The following is an 18,478-nucleotide window of genomic DNA, read 5'->3' on the forward strand; positions in this document are numbered from 1 at the left end:
TACCAGGTTGTGAAACAGTTCGTGTGGAAATAAAACAAGTGTCTGAAATTAAAGCAATTTAAACATAAATACATAAAATGTATCTTCTCGAAGCATAAGTGTTAAAGGGGAAAAAATTACAAGTATGTGTGTATATACTTATGTATGTGTATGTTTGAATAGATTAATGTATATTAATTGTATAATTATATAGATATATAGCAATGAATTATGTCAGTTTTTATAGTGTGAATATGTGCATATTATAAGATTAAGGGGTTCACTGATTCTAGACATATCTGATGTCCCCCCCCCCCCCGTGGCCTGTCTGGGTGGGTGCTGCCTGGTTGGGAATGTTGTCTGGATTTTTAATCCCAGTCAAAAACGAAGACTAATATTAGAACAAAGGAACGTTGCAACCGTAGAGACAACTTTTATTTTTTTAAATAAATACTCAATTATGTCATTTTAACGGTCAGGAAAGAGAGCACATAGATCACACTTTATTTCTTTAATCAATGGCATTATTTGGAAAAACATTTCAATAGCATTAGATTTGAAAGGACACTTGAACGCGTGAATAAAACAAAAAAAAACAAGTCTTACGTTTTTTAGTCATAAACTCTTTCCTGAAAAGTACTTTTGATTGTTGTTTCTTATTTTGATGTATTTTACAACGTTTTATGTACAACGGTGTTGAATTCCTATCAACAGTTCATTTCATGCTTTTCACTGTTGATGCTTTTTCTTGAATAGAGATTAACCAAAGGTCGATATAAAGATCATTACTACGACCCCGACTGGCCCCGTTAATGCACATGTCAATACTGGTGAGGAACTCATGGTTACCCCACCAGAACCTCCGTCCCCACCCGACTCACTGGTTACCCCACCAGAACCTCCGTCCCCACCCGACTCACTGGTTACCCCACCAGAACCTCCGTCCCCACCCGACCCACTGGTTACCCCACCAGAACCTCCGTCCCCACCCGACCCACTGGTTACCCCACCAGAACCTCCGTCCCCACCCGACCCACTGGTTACCCCACCAGAACCTCCGTCCCCACCCGACCCACTGGTTACCCCACCAGAACCTCCGTCCCCACCCGACCCACTGGTTACCCCACCAGAACCTCCGTCCCCACCTGACCCACTTCCCGTGCTCCCATCCGACCCCCCTGTGACCGATGTTGGGGAGAGTGTTGTCATTGTTCCTGTTGATCTTTCATTACAGAACGGGGTGCTGCAGCAGGTTGGTCCACTGGTGATGGTTCCAAAGGTTTGAAAGAGCTGCGTCCCCAGGCTCATAGCACCATCACAAAGGTTTGTAGACGCACATCCAAGAATATCATCACCGATGGGACTGCCCGTCACTGGGAAGAAGAAGGAGGTTTGTTGTTATTAGGTTCCCGCGCTGACGGTATTAAACTGCGTTTGAAGAACTATTGGTTAAGAAGAGCCATTTATTGGTCTATTATGCACTAAGGGTCACATTGGATTGGTCTACTGGTGCCTATCTCCAGCCTTTCAACACTTTCACACTCCAGGCCGTCTTTGAGAAAAACCTGAAATGTCATTTTTGGTTTCATGGATCCTTGTTTTCAACTTTGGGTGGTGGAGTTTTTGTTGCGCACCCATTATTTAAACATAATTAAATCACCATTACAGCAACACATCAGCAGGCATAACTACATTATTGTTAGACTGGCCAAACCAGTCACATGCTTTATTCGTGACTAGTCGTTGATGACGAACAACTTTCTCAGTTCCAAGTCGATGCTGTCTTTGGGACTTTTTTTTCCCACTTCATTAAATCAAAAAACTGCTTTTAAGGTTTGGTGACGTTAGCCAATAATAGCAGCTAAAGCAGAGCTCGCAAACTTTATCAGTCAAAGAGCCAAAGAAAGCATTAGGAGCCACATTAGACGTTTAAAATGAAGATAAAGCTTCATTTAACGTTTTTTTTTTGGGGATTTTTTGTTTTCTTTATGCTGTTTATAAACAATCTATAGTGTGTTGCTCTTATAAAATCAGTTCATTGCTGAGTTACATTTGTGTTTGTTATGCAACAAAAATGTCCATGTGAGTCCTTCTTGTATTTAAGAAGAAAAGCCAAACTTCAGTTTTATGGTCATTGAGCAAAAATGTGTGAGTTCGAACCCTGCGAGGGGAATTTTCTGGAAAATTTTACAAGACCTGGTTCAGAACGCTGCAGCTCAGGTCTGAACCAGAACAAAGAGGTCAGAACACATTAGTCCAGTTTTAAAGTCTTTACACTGGCTCCCAGTCAGCCTCAGAGGAGACTGTAAAGTTCTGGTGCTGGTTATAAATCTGTGAATGGGTTTGGTCCAGAATACATCAGTGAGATGTTAGTCAGGTATGAACCCAGCAGGTCTCTGAGATCTATGGACACAGGTCAGATAGTGGAGCCCAGAGCTCACAGTAACCATGGTGATGCTGTGTTTAGTTGTTATGCTGCAAAGAAGTGGAACAAACTGCAGCAGAGCTGAAGTCAGCATCACATGTGAACATTTTTAAATCAAAGTTAAAGGAACTTTTTTCTCTACTGTGTATGATTGAGAGAGATTTATGGTCATGTTGATGTATGATTTTAAATGATTTGTTGCCGACTTTAATGTTCTTATTGATTTTAAGCTGTACCTTCTTTAGCTTGAGAATAAAAAAATAGTCAGAGCTCCTTCATGGGGTATAACCAGGGTAATCCCAAAAAGGTGATTCAGTGAGGTTTAGGTTTTATGGACAATGTTCGAGTCTCACCCAAAATACAGAATTCTCTCCAAGTTAAAGTCTGAATCTCCCTCGGTGAATAAATACACACACCTGATTATTTTTTTCCACAAAACCACAGCAGAGGGCTGAAAGAGCCACATGTGGCTCCTGAGCCATGGGTTACAGACCTTTGAGCTAAAGCCTTAAACAACCTTTGAGTCATCCTCTGTGGGAGAGGTCTCTGTTGTCTCTAAAAACACTTCTACTGTGAGGCTAAAAATGAGGAATAATCAAGTTGTCTTTGACTTTTAATTGAATTAAATCCAACATATTTAGTTGATCTTCTATTTCCACTGTTTCCATTATGGGTTGGAGGACTTTTTTAGAGCTGACGTGGGGTCAAGGCGAGGTACAGACTGGACAACATTCCAGTGTTAGTCAGGGCCCTAATTTAAATAAATGATCACCCATTTATCTTTAGTACAAACGTAATCCAAGACTCCAGTGCCCATCCCAGTTTATGTTGCAACAGTGAGTCAGAGCTCATCAATAGAAAACCATCACAGCAACATTCAATAACTGTTTCACAAATGTTTCCTTCTTCCCTCAAAAGATTATTTTTACATGAGTTATTTTTGTATTATTTAACTAAGCATGAACAAGAAGTTGTAAACTAAAGGACAGCGAATGAGAATGACTCCTTATTTCATTCCTCAAGATTAAAATCCATCCATTTTCTAATCCTCGTCCTGTTTTCTCTTATTTCTGAATCCAAGTCTCCCCCTTTTGCCCAACTACAACAATTTTTTGTAAAGAAGTGGAATAAACAGTATGTAGCACAGTGGTTCCCAACCTTTTTTTGGATCGTGACCCAATTTTGATATGAAACATTTCAGGCCAAAGACACATTTTTGTTCTAGAATTAGTTTAAAAGCTAATTTCTGTTATTTTTCACTGTGTTCCAAAGCGGCCAGGATTAGTGACAAGGTGCGCCAGCTCAGATATATTTGTAGTGTATTTTAATTTAAATAGATTTATATTTGAGAAAGTGAATGTATGAAATACAGTTAAGATTGTGTTGTTTTAAATTTAAAGAATACTTTTTTAATCAATTACTAGACTTTTCAGGTGACCCCATTTGAAATCCAGACAGTCCCACATGGGGTCACGACCCCAAGGTTGAAAAACATTGATTTAGTGCCTCCAGAATTGATATATTTCTATAGTGTTTTTTAATAATCTCTAGTCATCTCCCTCCTGATGTGGGAACAAGACTGACATTTCTATTATCAAGATCATTTCAATCATCATTGTTATAATGTAGACTTTTAACTAAAAATAAAAATCATAAAACCCATATTTTTCATGCTCTCAATTGTTGATTTTCCATTCTTTCTCTCTCTCTCTCTCTAGTACCCCTGTAGAGTCATCGCGTACCCTCATTTGAGAAACACTGATCTAATCCACTTGCTTCTTTTTTCAGGGTTACGGGGGTCTGATAGAGCCTATCTACAGCTCTCATTGGGCATTAGGCGGGGGTACACCCTGGACAGGGCACCAGTCCATCTAAGGGAATCAAACACAAACATGGTGGAGTCAAACTCACCTGTTCCCTGAAAGCAACTGTTCTCACTTCCTTCACATCCAACTATGATGTTGCACAAGTCGGTGTTGGGAATGCAAAAATTGCACTCCAGTTCGTTGACGGTTGTGTTTCTGGTCGGTGCTGAAAGAGTGAGGACAGAAGTAATCAGCGGGGGTTCCCATAACTTAGTTCAGACATAGGTAACTGGTGTCCTGGGGTCCACAGGTGGCCCTCGGTCAAAATAAGGGCGGCCCCCAAAACAAAATTGTAATTCATGAAGTTGGAAGTTATATGAAACACAGGAAGCTGCAGCAAACATAAAGACACAAAATGATAACAAAAACAACAGCATTTATAAAAGGACTTCAAAGACAACAATAACACAAAAAATATAACAAAAACACACATAATGACACAAAAAACAGACAAAAAGGCAACAAAAATTATTTTGAATTTGACAAGAAAATAGACACAATGAATTCAAAAACACAAAAAGTAGAAAATAAACAAACACCCAAAAACCCACAATAAAGGAGAACAAAGACAAAAGCCTTTGTTCTTTCTTATCTTAATGCTCAGATTGGTCTTATTCTAAATACTAACAGAAATGTTGATAATGTGGCCCTCAGATCAGACGATCACATATTTTGAGGGCTCCTCTCTGATAGAAGTTGCCTATCTCTGACTTAGATGTTGTGCTTTAGGTGTATTTGTGGTGTTTAGAGCTCACCAGGTAAAGTTTCTGTGTTGCAGTTGTCCGTGTTGCAGCACTGAGCCGATGTTACCACATTACTGAGTCCCGCATTTATTGTGACAGTCTGAGGGCCGATGGATGGACAAGTGGATGGTGGCGCACATTGTTTGGTGATCACGGTGTTTGGTACGCCTCCCAGGCTAACTGCAGCGTCAGAATAAAGCATGTTAGCATTACTGTTGAAGTGAGGAGACATGGACAGTTAAAGGGGGTCCGGTACCTTGAGTGGTGGCCGTTACACACATGGTTTCTGTTGTGCACGTCACTGAGGTCTCTGATAAACATTGTGGATTCAAACACGTCTGACAGTCGAGACCTTTGGCTGAAACGAAGAAACGACTTTTTGATTTAAAATGCTGTGAAAAAATCAAATGTTGTAAAAACTCCAAGGCATCTTATCATCTCACTTAAATTAAGATTGACTTCAGGTTATGAACTTTTAATATTTCTGCTACAATTAATATTTGTTTTAAATCCAAAACAGCTTTTTGTCTCACACAGAAAGCTGTAAAAAAGAGTGACTTTAGTTACCTGTGGTGAACAAGGTCCATAAAATAGTAAAAGCGTAAAGTAACTTCATCCTGAACAAGTCCTTCAGAGGTGCAGATAAGTTCCCTTAGATAGTGACACTGGAGTCTCTGCACACGTTCTTGTCTTATATTCCATCATTTTAATACAATTATGACTGGTATATGCGTATGAATAAAAATTGCTAGGTGTGTAACCTTTTTTCTCTGCTAAATAACTCTCTGAGACACTCCTGTTTTTTCTTATAATTGGAGAATTATGTCAAGTCTTTTTCACCCCACCCTGTCATTTTATCATTTTAAATGTTTCTCAGTTCAAAACATTGAATGCATGTTTGATGACAGTGGTTAAACAGCAAACAAGTCATCAAGCGTCCACTGAATTGCAGATTTGGAAAGTCAGTCTTGCTTTATAGGAGCAAAGGAAAAAAGAAAAACGTGTTTTGGCTTCATAATAATTTTCCAGGCCTTATTAGAAGAAGAAGAAGAAGAAGAAGAAGAAGAAGAAGAAGAAGAAGAAGAAGAAGAAGAAGAAGAAGAAGAAGAAGAAGAAGAAGAGACTAACCTACATATTAGGAACAGCTAAAAAGGAATAATACAGGAACATTTTACATTAAATTATAGAAATATTAGGGCCATATGGGACATATTGAATAGAGTAATAGGAAAAAGGTCAAGATCAAATGATTTAGGAAGATATGGATGAAGTGGTTAATACGTTAAATGGTGGTATCCCTAAACTTAACCCTTACTCTGAAAGAAAAAAAAAATGTGTAGATTGATGGGGTAAGGTTGGTGTGGTCATTGATTATGTATTGACAACACTTCAATAATAATAACTGTGACCATAACTTCCTAGGATAAGTTTCTCCTCCTAATCCGTCTTTTCAAATCCATCTTTTAAATCAAATCCATAGTATTTAGTCTTTTTCAGTCTTTCTCTTCTCTCTGCTGTGTGTGTGACCATTTTGTCAAAACAAAAAAGCATCTTCAATGATTACAGTGTGTGTAAAATTACCGTAATGGAATAAATATTATTGGAGTTACAATCTTTTAAATCAGTGGTTCTCAAACTTTTTTAGCCCCTTATGTCCGACTGTAATATTTTGCCCAGAATTCTGTGAAAAAACAACTATAAATCATAATGATGTAATAAATGAGTCATAACACATTTTACAGAATGCCATTTTTGTAAATAAGTGGAAAGAAACAGTATTTAGTGCCTCCTGAATGTATTTATTTCTATAGTTTTTATCATTTCCAGTCCAGACTGACCCTCGTATTTTCAGTTCATGTTCTAATCAAGATCACTTCTATCATCATTTTGTGTATTTTTTTTTTGTGTTGTTGGTATTAATAAATTATTCTCTATCAGTGTGTGTTTTTGGTTGTTTCATATGTTTCCCTGTTATTTTTGTGTAATGTGTAGTGGACTTGAGTATTTTTCTCATTCAGTGTGTTTTTGTTGTTGTTTTGTGTGTTGTTGGTATATTTACATTTTTTTCTCTTAGTGAGTGTGTTTTTGGTCTCATTTTGTGTATTTTGTTGTTGTTTGTTCTTATTATTCAGTATATGTTTTCATTTGTTATTTTCTCTCTCTTGCTCTCTAATACCTCCTGTAGTGTCATTGCGTACCCTTAGGGGTACAGGAACCCCCATTTGAGAAGCACTGTCTTAACTTAACGTGTTCCCCGGACATTTTCATTTATTTATCAAATTTGGACATGTCTGGGTAAATCCGTGCATATGGTCACCCTAACTAGCCTTAGCCCAAGTGTTATCCTGGCTAACCATGGTAAATGCTACGATAACTGGAAGAGAAACCCACATGAAACCAAGTTGACACTCTTTGTTTGGTTATTCATGAAACTTGGCTGAACTTTCACAAAGATACCATGATTGTGAAGCTGTGCTGGGAAGTATACGTATGTGTTGTTCATATAAAAAGAAAACTTAATTGTCAGACAGTAAACTCAACTTTGTCACGTACTGGGTGTGGCCAGTATAACCCAGTGTGCGTTCTACTGATTGTTCATTACATTATTACAATGAAACGCACCCACCCAAGCTTCCTCATGTTGTTGTGTTTATGACAAATTAATTTCTTCGAACCAATCCCGCTTCTTCACACCTCACAGGCACACATGCCTTACGTAGTTCTTATTGTGATCATTGTCTAGTTTTGAAACAATAATTATATGTTGCAGTACAGTACCTTCCACGGGTTTATTATGTGTCATGGTAGTTATTTTTTCACAGCGTCACTCCCAGAATGCACTTTGCTGCTTTCCTAAAAAAGAACTGATTTTTTCTTTGCTTATATTGACACTCAACAATAAATAACAACGATGAGATTATAAGAGTTTGGACTCAGAGTCAGTGACCAAACACATTACAGCTGTGGCTACAATAGTAGCTTACCACCACTAAGCGTGGAGTGAAAGAATAATCCCTTAATTCTGTAAAGCGACTTTGAGTGTCTATGAGAAAGCGCTATATAAAATTGATGCATTATTAATTATTACAGAGATGGTGTCCTGGGAAGATTCCAAAGTCCTGTTGTTTTTGACTCGAGTGCCAATTACCGCATTTGTGTCCATGATGTGGTCAACTTGATTTCTTTAACGCTTCAATTACCATCAAAGTTGTCTGGCATGGCGTTACCCTGCCAACTCAAAACTCAAGTAACATACAGATATCAGAAAAAACGACAGTAACAAAGTATTTGCACTTTGTTACTTGTCACCTCTGCTGACTCGAAAATAAATGAGAAACTTTGGAGGAAAAGGCGAGTTGTACATCAGTAGTTCAGATAATGATAAAAAAAAAAAACAGCAGGTCTGAAGCGTTGAGACTATTGAAAAGTACTGTTCTCCTTTCTTTTAGTGCCTACTCCGACACCTGCACACAGCACACGTGTTGTCCTGTTGTGACCCTGCCACTCCTGCTAATAACATGCTCACGTCACTGGCACAGACATATTTGTCCCTTTTTAAAGGAGTGGGAAACTCAGGCTTGTTTAAGGCATTGTGTCGCATACCTCACATCGTTAAAATAACACATCCGCCCGTTTTCATGAGCCTGAGCTCAGCTGCTGACTTTGGTTTTCATACATAGGAATGTTACAGTCCCCATGTCATCAATTTCTAACTGACAGTAAATAGCTTAGGGCAGAGGTAGGTAACTTTCATCACAGCGGGGCCACAAAAAGATGTGTTTGTTTGATCAGTGGGTCACATGATCAACAATCATGTCAGCATCTATACTATCTATCTATACTATAATGCAAGAAAGGTCTGCATGCTTGTGTGTGTGTGTGTTTGTGGAGCAAATATCTCCCCGGCGCGGTATCTGTTCTACCTGAAACTTTGTCTTGTGTGTACATCCGTTATTTTGGAGTAATTTGGTCATTTCAAATGTGTATTTTAATTTTGTTTCGTACATTCATGTTCACCCAGAAGTGAAACCTATTCAGCTTTTGACCTCAATGTGAGGGGACGCGAGCACACCATCTATCTATATCTATTTCACTGCACAGCTCCAGTATGGTGCGTGCCAGAGCCAATCACCATGGTGAGCTAGAGTCATGTGTGTGGCCAGAGCCAATCACTGCGCACACGGCCAAGCAGACGGACAGCAGACACACGAGTGAGAGAGAGGAAGATAGTTTAAGGCTCTTTCACAAGTGTTGAGCTCCTGTGGACTTCTCTTTTGAGGAAACATACTTTTTGACTGTTCCTTATTTGGTGATTACGTTTCAAAACATTTATTTTATTTTTATTTTGAAATCACAGCGGAATCAATGCGGGTTAGACCGGAAAGGGGGGAGGGGCATCTGAGCAGCACACTGATAAACTAGCAAAGCTCTCAAGTCTCACTGATTGGCATCTGCTCTCCGTGCACCCAGGGAACAGCTGATTCATATTTACATGCCGTATGGCTTTGTTCGCCAGTTCAACAGTTTTGGTTTCTAACCACTGAAAAACTCCATTTTGGACTCCAGGATTCCTCTATCTCCAAATCTATGTCTGTTAGGAGACCTGACTATGCTTGACATTCCAGCAAACCAATCACAATCCATTCTTGCGGCACTTGTCATAGCAAAAAAACAATATTAGTGAATTGGAAAGATAAAAAATCCTTAAACATAAACCAATGGCGAAATCTCCTCATAGAATTTATTTCCATGAAAAAGATGTCTGCTCAGAAAAAATAAAATAACCTGCTTTGAGGAGCGTTGGACTCCTTTTCTAATTGCATTGAATCTTGATTTTTCATTTTTAGCCTGATGATCTAGCCTGCAAGCAACTGCCAGCACCACTGATCTAACTGTAGACCTGGACCTCCATGGGCTTGTGAGGTGGCCTTGACCTTGGTGGCTTGAGTGGGTTGCTGGGGTGTTTTGGGTGCCTCTGTGGGGGCGTGCGTCCGGTGCTCTCGTGGTCCCTGGGCGGTTTGGTGTTCTCTCCTGCCCCCTTCGTGCACGTCTGGGTGGCCCTTGGTGCCGGGGGCCTGTGTGTCTCTCTGCCACTCTTTCCTTTTGCTCTCTGTCCCCTTGTCTCGTCCTCCCCCCCTCCTCCACCTTCGCTCGGCGCCAGCTCTCCCGTTGGGTTTGGCGTGGGGGGCTCCTGTCGGCCCGGGGTGCTGGTGGGGGGGCTGTGGCCTTCGCTTGGGGGGCGGGCATTGCTGCGCTGGGTGGGTGGCTCGGGGGTTGGCTCGTCTGGGGGCCTGGGGTGGTGGGATTCGTGGCTTTGGGACGGGGGGGTCCGGGATGGGGGTGGCTGCTCTTGGGGGCAGCACTTGCGTCCTGGGTTGTTGGGTGGCCGGTCTGGGCACCTTGGCCTGGTTCCCTGTGGCGCGCCTTCGCTGAGCGTGCTGCTGGCACGGTGGGCCGGGCCGCCCCCTCCCCCTCCTCCTCGGGGGCTCACTTGGGGGACCGCAGGGGCTGGCTTGTGTAGCTTCGGCGGGAGGGAAGGGTGAGTTGTGGGGCCTCGCCCACGCTGGGGCCTCCGCTGGGCCGTGCTAGGTGGGTGTGTGTGGGGGCGCGGCCGGTGGCTCCTGTCCTGGCGGATCCGCGTCGGGGTGGTTGGTCTGCTGGCTGGGGGCGCCGGGCCTCGTGGGTGCCGTGTCTGGGCGGGGGTACCCCGGGGGTGAGTCTCTGGGTTTGGTGTCTCGGGGTGCGCCCCCCCACCGTCTGCCCGGGGACGGGCTGCGGTTCGGCGAGGTGCCGCGCCGCCTTGGGTGGGGTGGGGCTGGGGCCCGCTGTCCTCCGGGCTGTGCTGGCGTCGGGGGTGTCTCATGTCGGCGGGGGGGCTGGATGGTGGGGATGGGGGTAGAGGGGGCCGCCGCCTGCGCTACTAAGTAGTGGGGCATGGGGCGGCACTCCCACTTCTGGCTGCCCTACTAATCCCTCAAATTTTAATTACACCTCAACACACCACCCCCCGGAGGGTGGGACCACCACTTCCACCCTCCGGAGCTATTGCACCACATACACATATATACACATAGGCTGGATGGGGAGCACCGCTCCCCTCCATCCACCCTTTTTTAATAGCACTTCATACATTCACTAAACACATACATTCACTCAGGGGATAGGGAAGTGCCTCTCCATTGGGGAATGGAGAGGCACCATAACAGGGTGGTGGGTAAATTCACACACCTGGGCCTGTCGGGTGGGGGCCCGGCCCCTCTGTTGATGGCTGGGCTACCGTGTGGGGATCGGGGGGTGCGGTCGGGCGTGGCGGGGCGGTGGGTCTCTGGGGGGCGTGGAGGAGTGTTGCTGGAGGCTCCCTTTGCGGGGTCTCTCCGGGCGTCGCCGGCCTGGTGGGGCGTGGGGGTGCCCCTTCCCTGCGGGTGGGGCTTGGCGCTTGTCTCGTCTCCTGGTTGCCTTGGGGGCGTGCCTCGCGGCGTGTGGGTCCAGGGCGGCTTGCCGCGCCGGTGTGGGGGGTGCCGGCGTCTGCGCCGGGGTTGGGGCGGGGTTGCTTGGCGCTCCGGGGTGGTGCTCTTTGCTGGGGGGCGGCTCTAGCTGTTCCGGGGGTTGAGGTCGGTATCGGCCACTTGGTAGGACTGTTCTGCTATCTGCGGGCTGGCGGGTGGGTGGGTTCTGCGCCTTTGGCTGGGGGCTGCTGCTCCGCATCGGTTGTGTGCCATTGGGGTCCCTCTCTCCTGTGGTGGCGGCCGCCGGTCGCTTTTGCACCGGGGGGGGGCATTGCCCCGTGGCTTGCGCTGTCCGGTGGGGAGCGGGACCTGGGCAGCTGTCTTTGTGCCGTCTGGGGCTGCGCCCCCCCAGCCCACGAACTGGGGGGTTAGGGTTAGGGTTAGGGTTACCACTATTACTACTACTACTACTACTACTACTACTACTACTACTACTACTACTACTACTACTATTACTACTACTACAACGTACAGGGAAAGATTATAAACGCTGATATTTTCACCACGTGTTTATAATCTAATGCACACCTTACGTAAATAAGAAAAAGCAAAACAAAAGGCTGTTACATTACATGCTCCATTGGCGCCACAGGCAAAATATAAGAAGAATCTGCTGAGGAGCCTTTGGTGTAAAACTACCTGTTTTCTGTGTCTCTTCTCTATGGTAGTATGTTGGATGTACATGACATTTATGTGTGTAATTAATTTTCCCACTGGTTTTTCTGAGTTTTTCTTACCAAAGGAGAGTCTAAGGACAGGGGATGCTCCGGGACATCCATTTGTTTAAATCTAGCAAACATTGGTGCAAACTTTATTTATGAATTTATCATGTGCATGTCCTCCAAAAGTACTCAACGCTTTCTTGAAAGTACCTTGGAACGGCAAAAACCAATATTAGATAAATAAGTTGTTTTTGCCAATGAGGTTTAAAAAGCATAAAAAAGAAGTTAAACACTTTAAGACTAGTGACAAAAAAGCAGAACATTTATTCATCCAGAATTTGAACTTATTTTACCATTAACTTCCTGTAGGCTAAGCTGGTTTTCAAGCCCATCTCTGACCCACCATTGATGTTTTATCATCCAGGAGGATCTTGCTGCTTCATTAAATCCACCAGTATTTAAGTCTCTTTCAATTAATTTTGGACTTTAGTCTTTCTCTGCAGCGTGTCTGACCATTTCGTCCAAACAAAGCGGCACCTTTAATGATTACGTCATGCGTTCTTAAAAAAAACCGTAATGACATGATACTGGCTTCTTAGCTTTTTAATTAACTGTCTACTAGATGCCTTCTGGACGGTCCGGATAACGCGTGACAAGAGGACGTGTCCGGATAAAAGCGGACATATGGTCACCCTTATCAGCGTAGAATAGAAACCTTCAATTCCAGACGACTGCACTGGGCGTGTTACATATTAGCATGCAGCCATTACTTCATATAGTACACATCTATTTGAATAGTCAGACATTGGTGCTTGAGCTCATGGTGACAGTAGCCGACTGCCTCAGGAATGTTGCGTCCCGGTGGGACTGCTGCACTTATTAGTGAGGATGGATGCAGGAGACATCACCACCATTAACTCCTCCTACACATTTGTCCATTTTTGACAATTAGGCTATAAAAAAAGGAAAAAGGTTTCCAAGATTTATGTTTGTACTTTTATAATTTGTAACTTTTAAACTTTTTGACTTGTTACAGTTTTTCTTTCCCATTCTATTCTATTGGAAATTTCAGTTTTTTCAACGTATAAGCTTTTCATTCCCAGACATTCTTCAACTGATTTAGACCTTTAACATGTTCAGCGACTACCTTCAACACATTTCAGCCTTTTTCAACCTTATTGCTAATGTTCAGCTATTGCTAAGTAAATGCTTAGCTAATGCTAGATTTGGGTTAGGGTGAGGAAACTGTTAGGAAACTGTTGTCATTATGTCAAAGGGTTTTGGGGAACAGACCGTTCAGTGAATCTGCTGCTGTTCTGTGCTCTCAGTGTTATGTATGTTTCTGATAGCGGTAGTCATAACATAGCAGAGCCTCCCAGTGATGTGCCGTGACCACTAGGGTTGGGTAGGCACGTTGCAAATCGAGACCACCAATGACATTTTCATGTTTCTGCTGTCAAGTGTTAATTCAATTCAAATCAACTTTATTTGTATAGCGTAATTTACATCAAAGTCATGGTTATCAAAATATGAAATTCATAATAAGAAAGAAAAAATACAACAAGATCCACATGAACAAGCATTTAGCCATCTAACAAAACCAACATCATAAACACCATTAAAGATACATAAACAATTATTTAATATAGCCTCCATACTCTACCAACAACATATATCTCATGACACGACAGCACATCTGTTGTTTGTGTTGGAAACACAGAAACACGGAGAAAAAGACAACAACAACAACTCAGAACATCCTCAGTGAGGAGAATCCACAAAGTCAATCCTTCCTTTTGTTCCATTCACTGTAGAAAGTACCAACAATGTTCTGACCTTATCTTTGCTGAAGGTCTGGTAGCTCAGGTGTTGGTCTCCATCTTTTAAAAGCTGTCGTTTTTCCTCAAAACAAAGTTTCTCTATCATCTCTAGCTCTGTCATCCTGACTGTAGTGTTATTCCGCCCACTAGCGAGAAAAAGTAGCAGTAGCGGTCACGTGATAACAATTCACTAATGCACTGTGAACGTACATATAGCATTTAGCATAGCGCGGTTACGTCTCTAGGCTGCCTTTGTACGTAAATGGTTGTCATCTTGGGGAACTGACTGCGCATGCATAAACACGTAAAAACACGCAATGGGAACAGAGGCAGAGGAGCAACGTGCCTTTGGGAGGGGGCGTGGCCTCCTCCTGCCTTACAGCGGAGTGAGACTGTGCACCTGTTCCAGGAAATAGCACTGTTTAGTAATTTGGGCTATGAAACGCACAAAATGCTGACACTTTCAAACTTATAGGTACTGTAGGCTATTGGAAATGGAAAAATAAATAATTTATAATTATATCAATTCACCCTTGGGTAGGCACTGCCTACCTTGCCTACCCTGACTGGACGTCACTGGAGCACTAGCTGCTCCCGAATAGATTTATTTCTATATATTTTATCATTTCCATTCATCTCACGCCTGGGGTGGGTCCAAGACTAACAATCTCTCTTTAAAGTACCACCGGTAGTGCCATCATGTACCTCTCGGGGTACATGTACCCCAATTTGAGAAAAACTTACTTAAACAACACAACGTAACTCCAAGTCATTCCCGCTTCTGGGGAATCAACCTGCCCAGTTAGATTCCGACACAGATTGTGAATCAATGTCAACTACAGTTGTACAAATGGAACAGACAATTATTTCAGTTTAAGTTGTTTTGTTCTCAATACATTCCATTATCTAATGAAAGATTTTCAACTGAACGAATAAGTCATTCATTAAGATCTCATTTCCTTTCTTTTTTCTGTACATTCTTGGCCGTAGATGAAAAGGGAACAATGTGTTACTTCCTAAGATATCCAGTGTAATACATGCAACATTAGCATGTAGCATCAGCTAGAGATTTTCCAATGAAACTGGTAAGCTAGCACATCTTTCCCTGCCACTGTCTTATCTTTAGGGACAGGTGGTGTGTTTACCTATGTATTGTTGAGAGTGTGAAACTGTACCTCATCATCTGCATGCTTCTTTATAGTTACTGCGACTTGACGGGCAGATATTAATCACCCTCAAATAGAAGGGCAATTAATGTGTCAAGATCAACTCACAAATGTAGGCGTGGCCTGTGCACAGGGAAGCTGTTCTGAGAACACTCCCGCCCCATAACTGCTTTTGTTATAATGAAATCAATGGTTAGGAATAGTTAAGGTTCATTATCACATTACATCTTGAAAGACAACAGTACCTCTCTGCTCGTCATGATGAATCTCCTTTCTCTGGTTGTCCTCTGTCTACTCAGCAGCACAGGTAACATTATACACAATCCTTTGTCTTTTAATTACGATCACTGCGCATCTTCTTTGGTTGACAAACCATATTTAATAAACAGTGTTTTAGTTGAATTTGAGTAGTAACAATGGTCATTTCATAGCCTCATTAGTTACAAGTGTCTCAGTGCTTTGAAACAAAAGGCCTCTTTTAACTTCTTCCTCTTTTTAACCCTCAGCTGGAGCTCTTCAGTGTCAAACGTGCACCGACGCGAACTGTTTGAGTACGACCCTAGCCACATGCAACACAGAAACCTCGTGCATAACGGCCACCGCTCAGGGTAAGCTCTTCTCTGAGGAATCTGCTGTTTGGACATTGATTTGCTAAGTGCTATTTCTCCATCATTGACAAACTATGCGTGGACTCCACAGTAACACAATTTAACGGGGCATCACAAACTAGAACAAATCAGACCTACAAAGCCTGTGCAGCACCCCAACTGTGTCAATCCATGGGGAACCAGATTTACGCGATCGACGAAAGTATCGAAGATGTACTCATCAGCTCTCGGTGCTGCAACACAGACAACTGCAACTCCGAGACTCTTGCTGGTAGGTTTTTTTGGTAACTTTTTTCAGGACGAGCCTAAAAATGTTAAGATGAGAAAGAATCATTTTCAATTGCTGGAGTATTTGATGTTTAAAAAGTGTGTTTCTATCTTTTGTTCCAGTTCCAGTTAAAAACACAACAGAGAATGGCCGAGAGTGTCACTTTTGTTTTCGGAAAATATGTGATATTATTATAAGATGTAAAGGAAACGAGGACAGATGTTACGAGGCGAGAGGCAAGTCTTCTCATTGATTACATTCTATTCACTATTGCAAACAATATGTTGATTCTTAGTACAAGTTAAACAAAAAAAAAGATAAAAGGATGGACTGTTTAACCATTTTGCTCTGATATTAATGCTCATATTGACCTGATAAACCTTCAACAATACATGAAAGATTTGTCATAAAGATTATTTTTACATTTAGACTGGTTTCCCCACTGTCAACCTAATGTTAGGTGTGTTCAAAAGAAGCCATAATTATGTAGCAAGGATGTAATTATCAACCACACCTGACAGGTAGTGTCAGTGCACATAAACAACAATGCGGAAATTAATGTAAAGCCAATTATTGTTGTTTGTAGCAATGGGTTTCTGTTGAGTTATGGCGTCCAACTTGCCTAATACTTCATATTGCCATACTTCACATTGTCCATGAACTTGTAAAATATTTCATGTTTTACCAGCTCATGGGGCTACAGCCAGTAAACCTTTTAAAATATTCTAAAAAAGAGAGTGAATGGGAGGAAGACAAATGCTATGGGCCAAGTGAATCATCTACATATATCCAGAAACGGTACAAATTAATAATAATGTGTGAATGATGTTCTTTTTCTTTCCGTCTTTCCATTACAGTGGCGTCAGGTAACAACACTTCTACAGTCGGGGGCTGCGTATCCCAAAATGTGTGTGACCTTGCTCCTGGTCTGTGGTCAACCCCGATTGTGCGAACCATTGCAAACTTTACCGCTGTACCAACCTGCTGCAGTGGCAACTTGTGTAACGATCTTACTGCAGCAACTGCTTCAGCATCTAATGCAACTGTGGCAACATCTGGAGCATCTAATGCATCTACGGCAGCGTCTGGAGCATCTAATGCATCTACGGCAGCGTCTGGAGCATCTAATGCATCTACGGCAGCGTCTGGAGCCCCTGGGGAAGTGACAATACATTCTCATTTCCTCAGGCTAAGCATGACACAAGTGTTTTTTGGCCTCTTTTCGGTGATTTTATGGTAAATCTAATCATGACAATATGTTTTTGTTGTCAATCACACAGTTAAATCACTTCAAACTGGCAAAAATGCAAAGCACAGTAAAAGCGGCAGTCAGTGATTAAGAAATTATACATTTTAAGGGAGTGAAAATCTTTGTTTCTCTGTGGCAGGTTCACAATTTATGTATTTGAAGCAAGGTCTAAGCAAAAAGGGAGACAACAGCTTTTTAATAATGACATTATCCCTCACAGGTGTTACTGAAGGAAACAATTCAGTGTCTTTAGTATTATTTTGCTGCACATTTTGTTGAATATTGTAATTTTTTTTCTGCTGTCTTCTTTTTGTTATCTTCTTTCTTTATCAAACTTCTAAGATTGCATTCATGCATGATAGAGGACTGTAGAGCTATTGCTACAACCCAGCAACATGCAACAGTCCTATTGATATGTGATACATTATTGTGACCATGAGTACCTACTTACATTCATTAAGCTTCTGTAAAGATGGATGTACATTTTAAATAAAGGCAAAGAAATACTTGGTCTCCTTGTGTTTAGTTGATAACAGTACACAAATGCATTTAAACAGAGTTTTAACCTGATCATAAACTGAAGTATGGCTTTGGGCAAGGTTTAAAGAGCTGACGGGACGGGATTTAAAGGTAGGAAGGGTTTGTTTGTTTTCCAATCACACATTGCCCAGAGCAGTTTACGCATCATTTGCTCTTAACCTTAGTTGTAATTGAAGTACTTGTGGACAAAAATGTCTGATAGAAAAATAAAAGATAGGATTGCTGCACTTGACAAACCACCAGATGGTAGCGAGGTCGCTTTCACTGAAGTACAGCAGAGGTAGCAAAATAACTCGTGTTCAGTACGCATGTAAAAGTATAGATACTTGAATAAAATATGACTCTGGTAAAAGTAAAAGTTGTTATTTTACTTGAGTAAAAGTAAAAAAGTACATGCTACTAAATGTACTAAAAAGTAAAACAAATGATAAAACAGGCTTTTTAAACCAGCAAATTTCAAAACTTGTATTTGTTTAAGAACTTGTAGAAAACTGTTACATGGGAACAAGTTAAATCTCTTTGAACACCTGGAGAACTGAGCACTCATAATACCACAAATACAATTTGTAAGCAAATGAAAAAAAAAATGTGTCAAGAAAAATAACATGTGCAAATGCTCAATAAAACCCAGAGCAGCTTTGAGTTTA

General features: G+C 41.9%; 2 protein-coding genes across 2 annotated transcripts; one reads left to right on the top strand and one right to left on the bottom strand.

Moving 5' to 3' along the window:
• Nucleotides 1-738: 738 nt before the first annotated feature.
• Nucleotides 739-5,735, bottom strand: LOC114461622 (uncharacterized PE-PGRS family protein PE_PGRS3-like). The gene is made up of 5 exons (XM_028443854.1): nt 5,580-5,735; nt 5,269-5,370; nt 5,025-5,192; nt 4,316-4,435; nt 739-1,352 (listed from the first exon to the last, which is right to left on the bottom strand). The coding sequence occupies exons 1-5, from the start codon at nt 5,626-5,628 to the stop codon at nt 739-741; spliced, it is 1,053 nt and encodes a 350-aa protein (XP_028299655.1). The 5' UTR covers nt 5,629-5,735.
• A 9,579-nt stretch (nt 5,736-15,314) lies between these two features.
• LOC114462259 (phospholipase A2 inhibitor and Ly6/PLAUR domain-containing protein-like) lies at nt 15,315-17,797 on the top strand. The gene is made up of 5 exons (XM_028444958.1): nt 15,315-15,473; nt 15,673-15,774; nt 15,866-16,045; nt 16,165-16,278; nt 16,900-17,797. Exons 1-5 carry the CDS (start codon nt 15,425-15,427, stop codon nt 17,280-17,282), a joined length of 828 nt encoding a protein of 275 aa, XP_028300759.1. The 5' UTR covers nt 15,315-15,424; the 3' UTR covers nt 17,283-17,797.
• The last annotated feature ends 681 nt before the right edge of the window (nt 17,798-18,478 follow it).

Source organism: Gouania willdenowi, chromosome 4, assembly GCF_900634775.1.
Source record: "Gouania willdenowi chromosome 4, fGouWil2.1, whole genome shotgun sequence".
NCBI classification, from domain to species: Eukaryota; Metazoa; Chordata; class Actinopteri; order Blenniiformes; family Gobiesocidae; genus Gouania; species Gouania willdenowi.

Bases quoted from the DNA above. Each gene is read 5' to 3' on its own strand.
- LOC114461622 (XM_028443854.1), bottom strand. From the start codon at position 5,628: ATGAAGTTACTTTACGCTTTTACTATTTTATGGACCTTGTTCACCACA. The intron at 5,193-5,268 runs GTACCGGACCCC...CTGACGCTGCAG, and splicing joins TGTAACGGCCACCACTCAAG to TTAGCCTGGGAGGCGTACCA. The intron at 1,353-4,315 runs GTGAGTTTGACT...TCTTCTTCCCAG, and splicing joins CAGTTGCTTTCAGGGAACAG to TGACGGGCAGTCCCATCGGT.
- LOC114462259 (XM_028444958.1), top strand. From the start codon at position 15,425: ATGATGAATCTCCTTTCTCTGGTTGTCCTCTGTCTACTCAGCAGCACA. The intron at 15,474-15,672 runs GTAACATTATAC...TTTAACCCTCAG, and splicing joins CTGTCTACTCAGCAGCACAG to CTGGAGCTCTTCAGTGTCAA. The intron at 15,775-15,865 runs GTAAGCTCTTCT...TGGACTCCACAG, and splicing joins CATAACGGCCACCGCTCAGG to TAACACAATTTAACGGGGCA.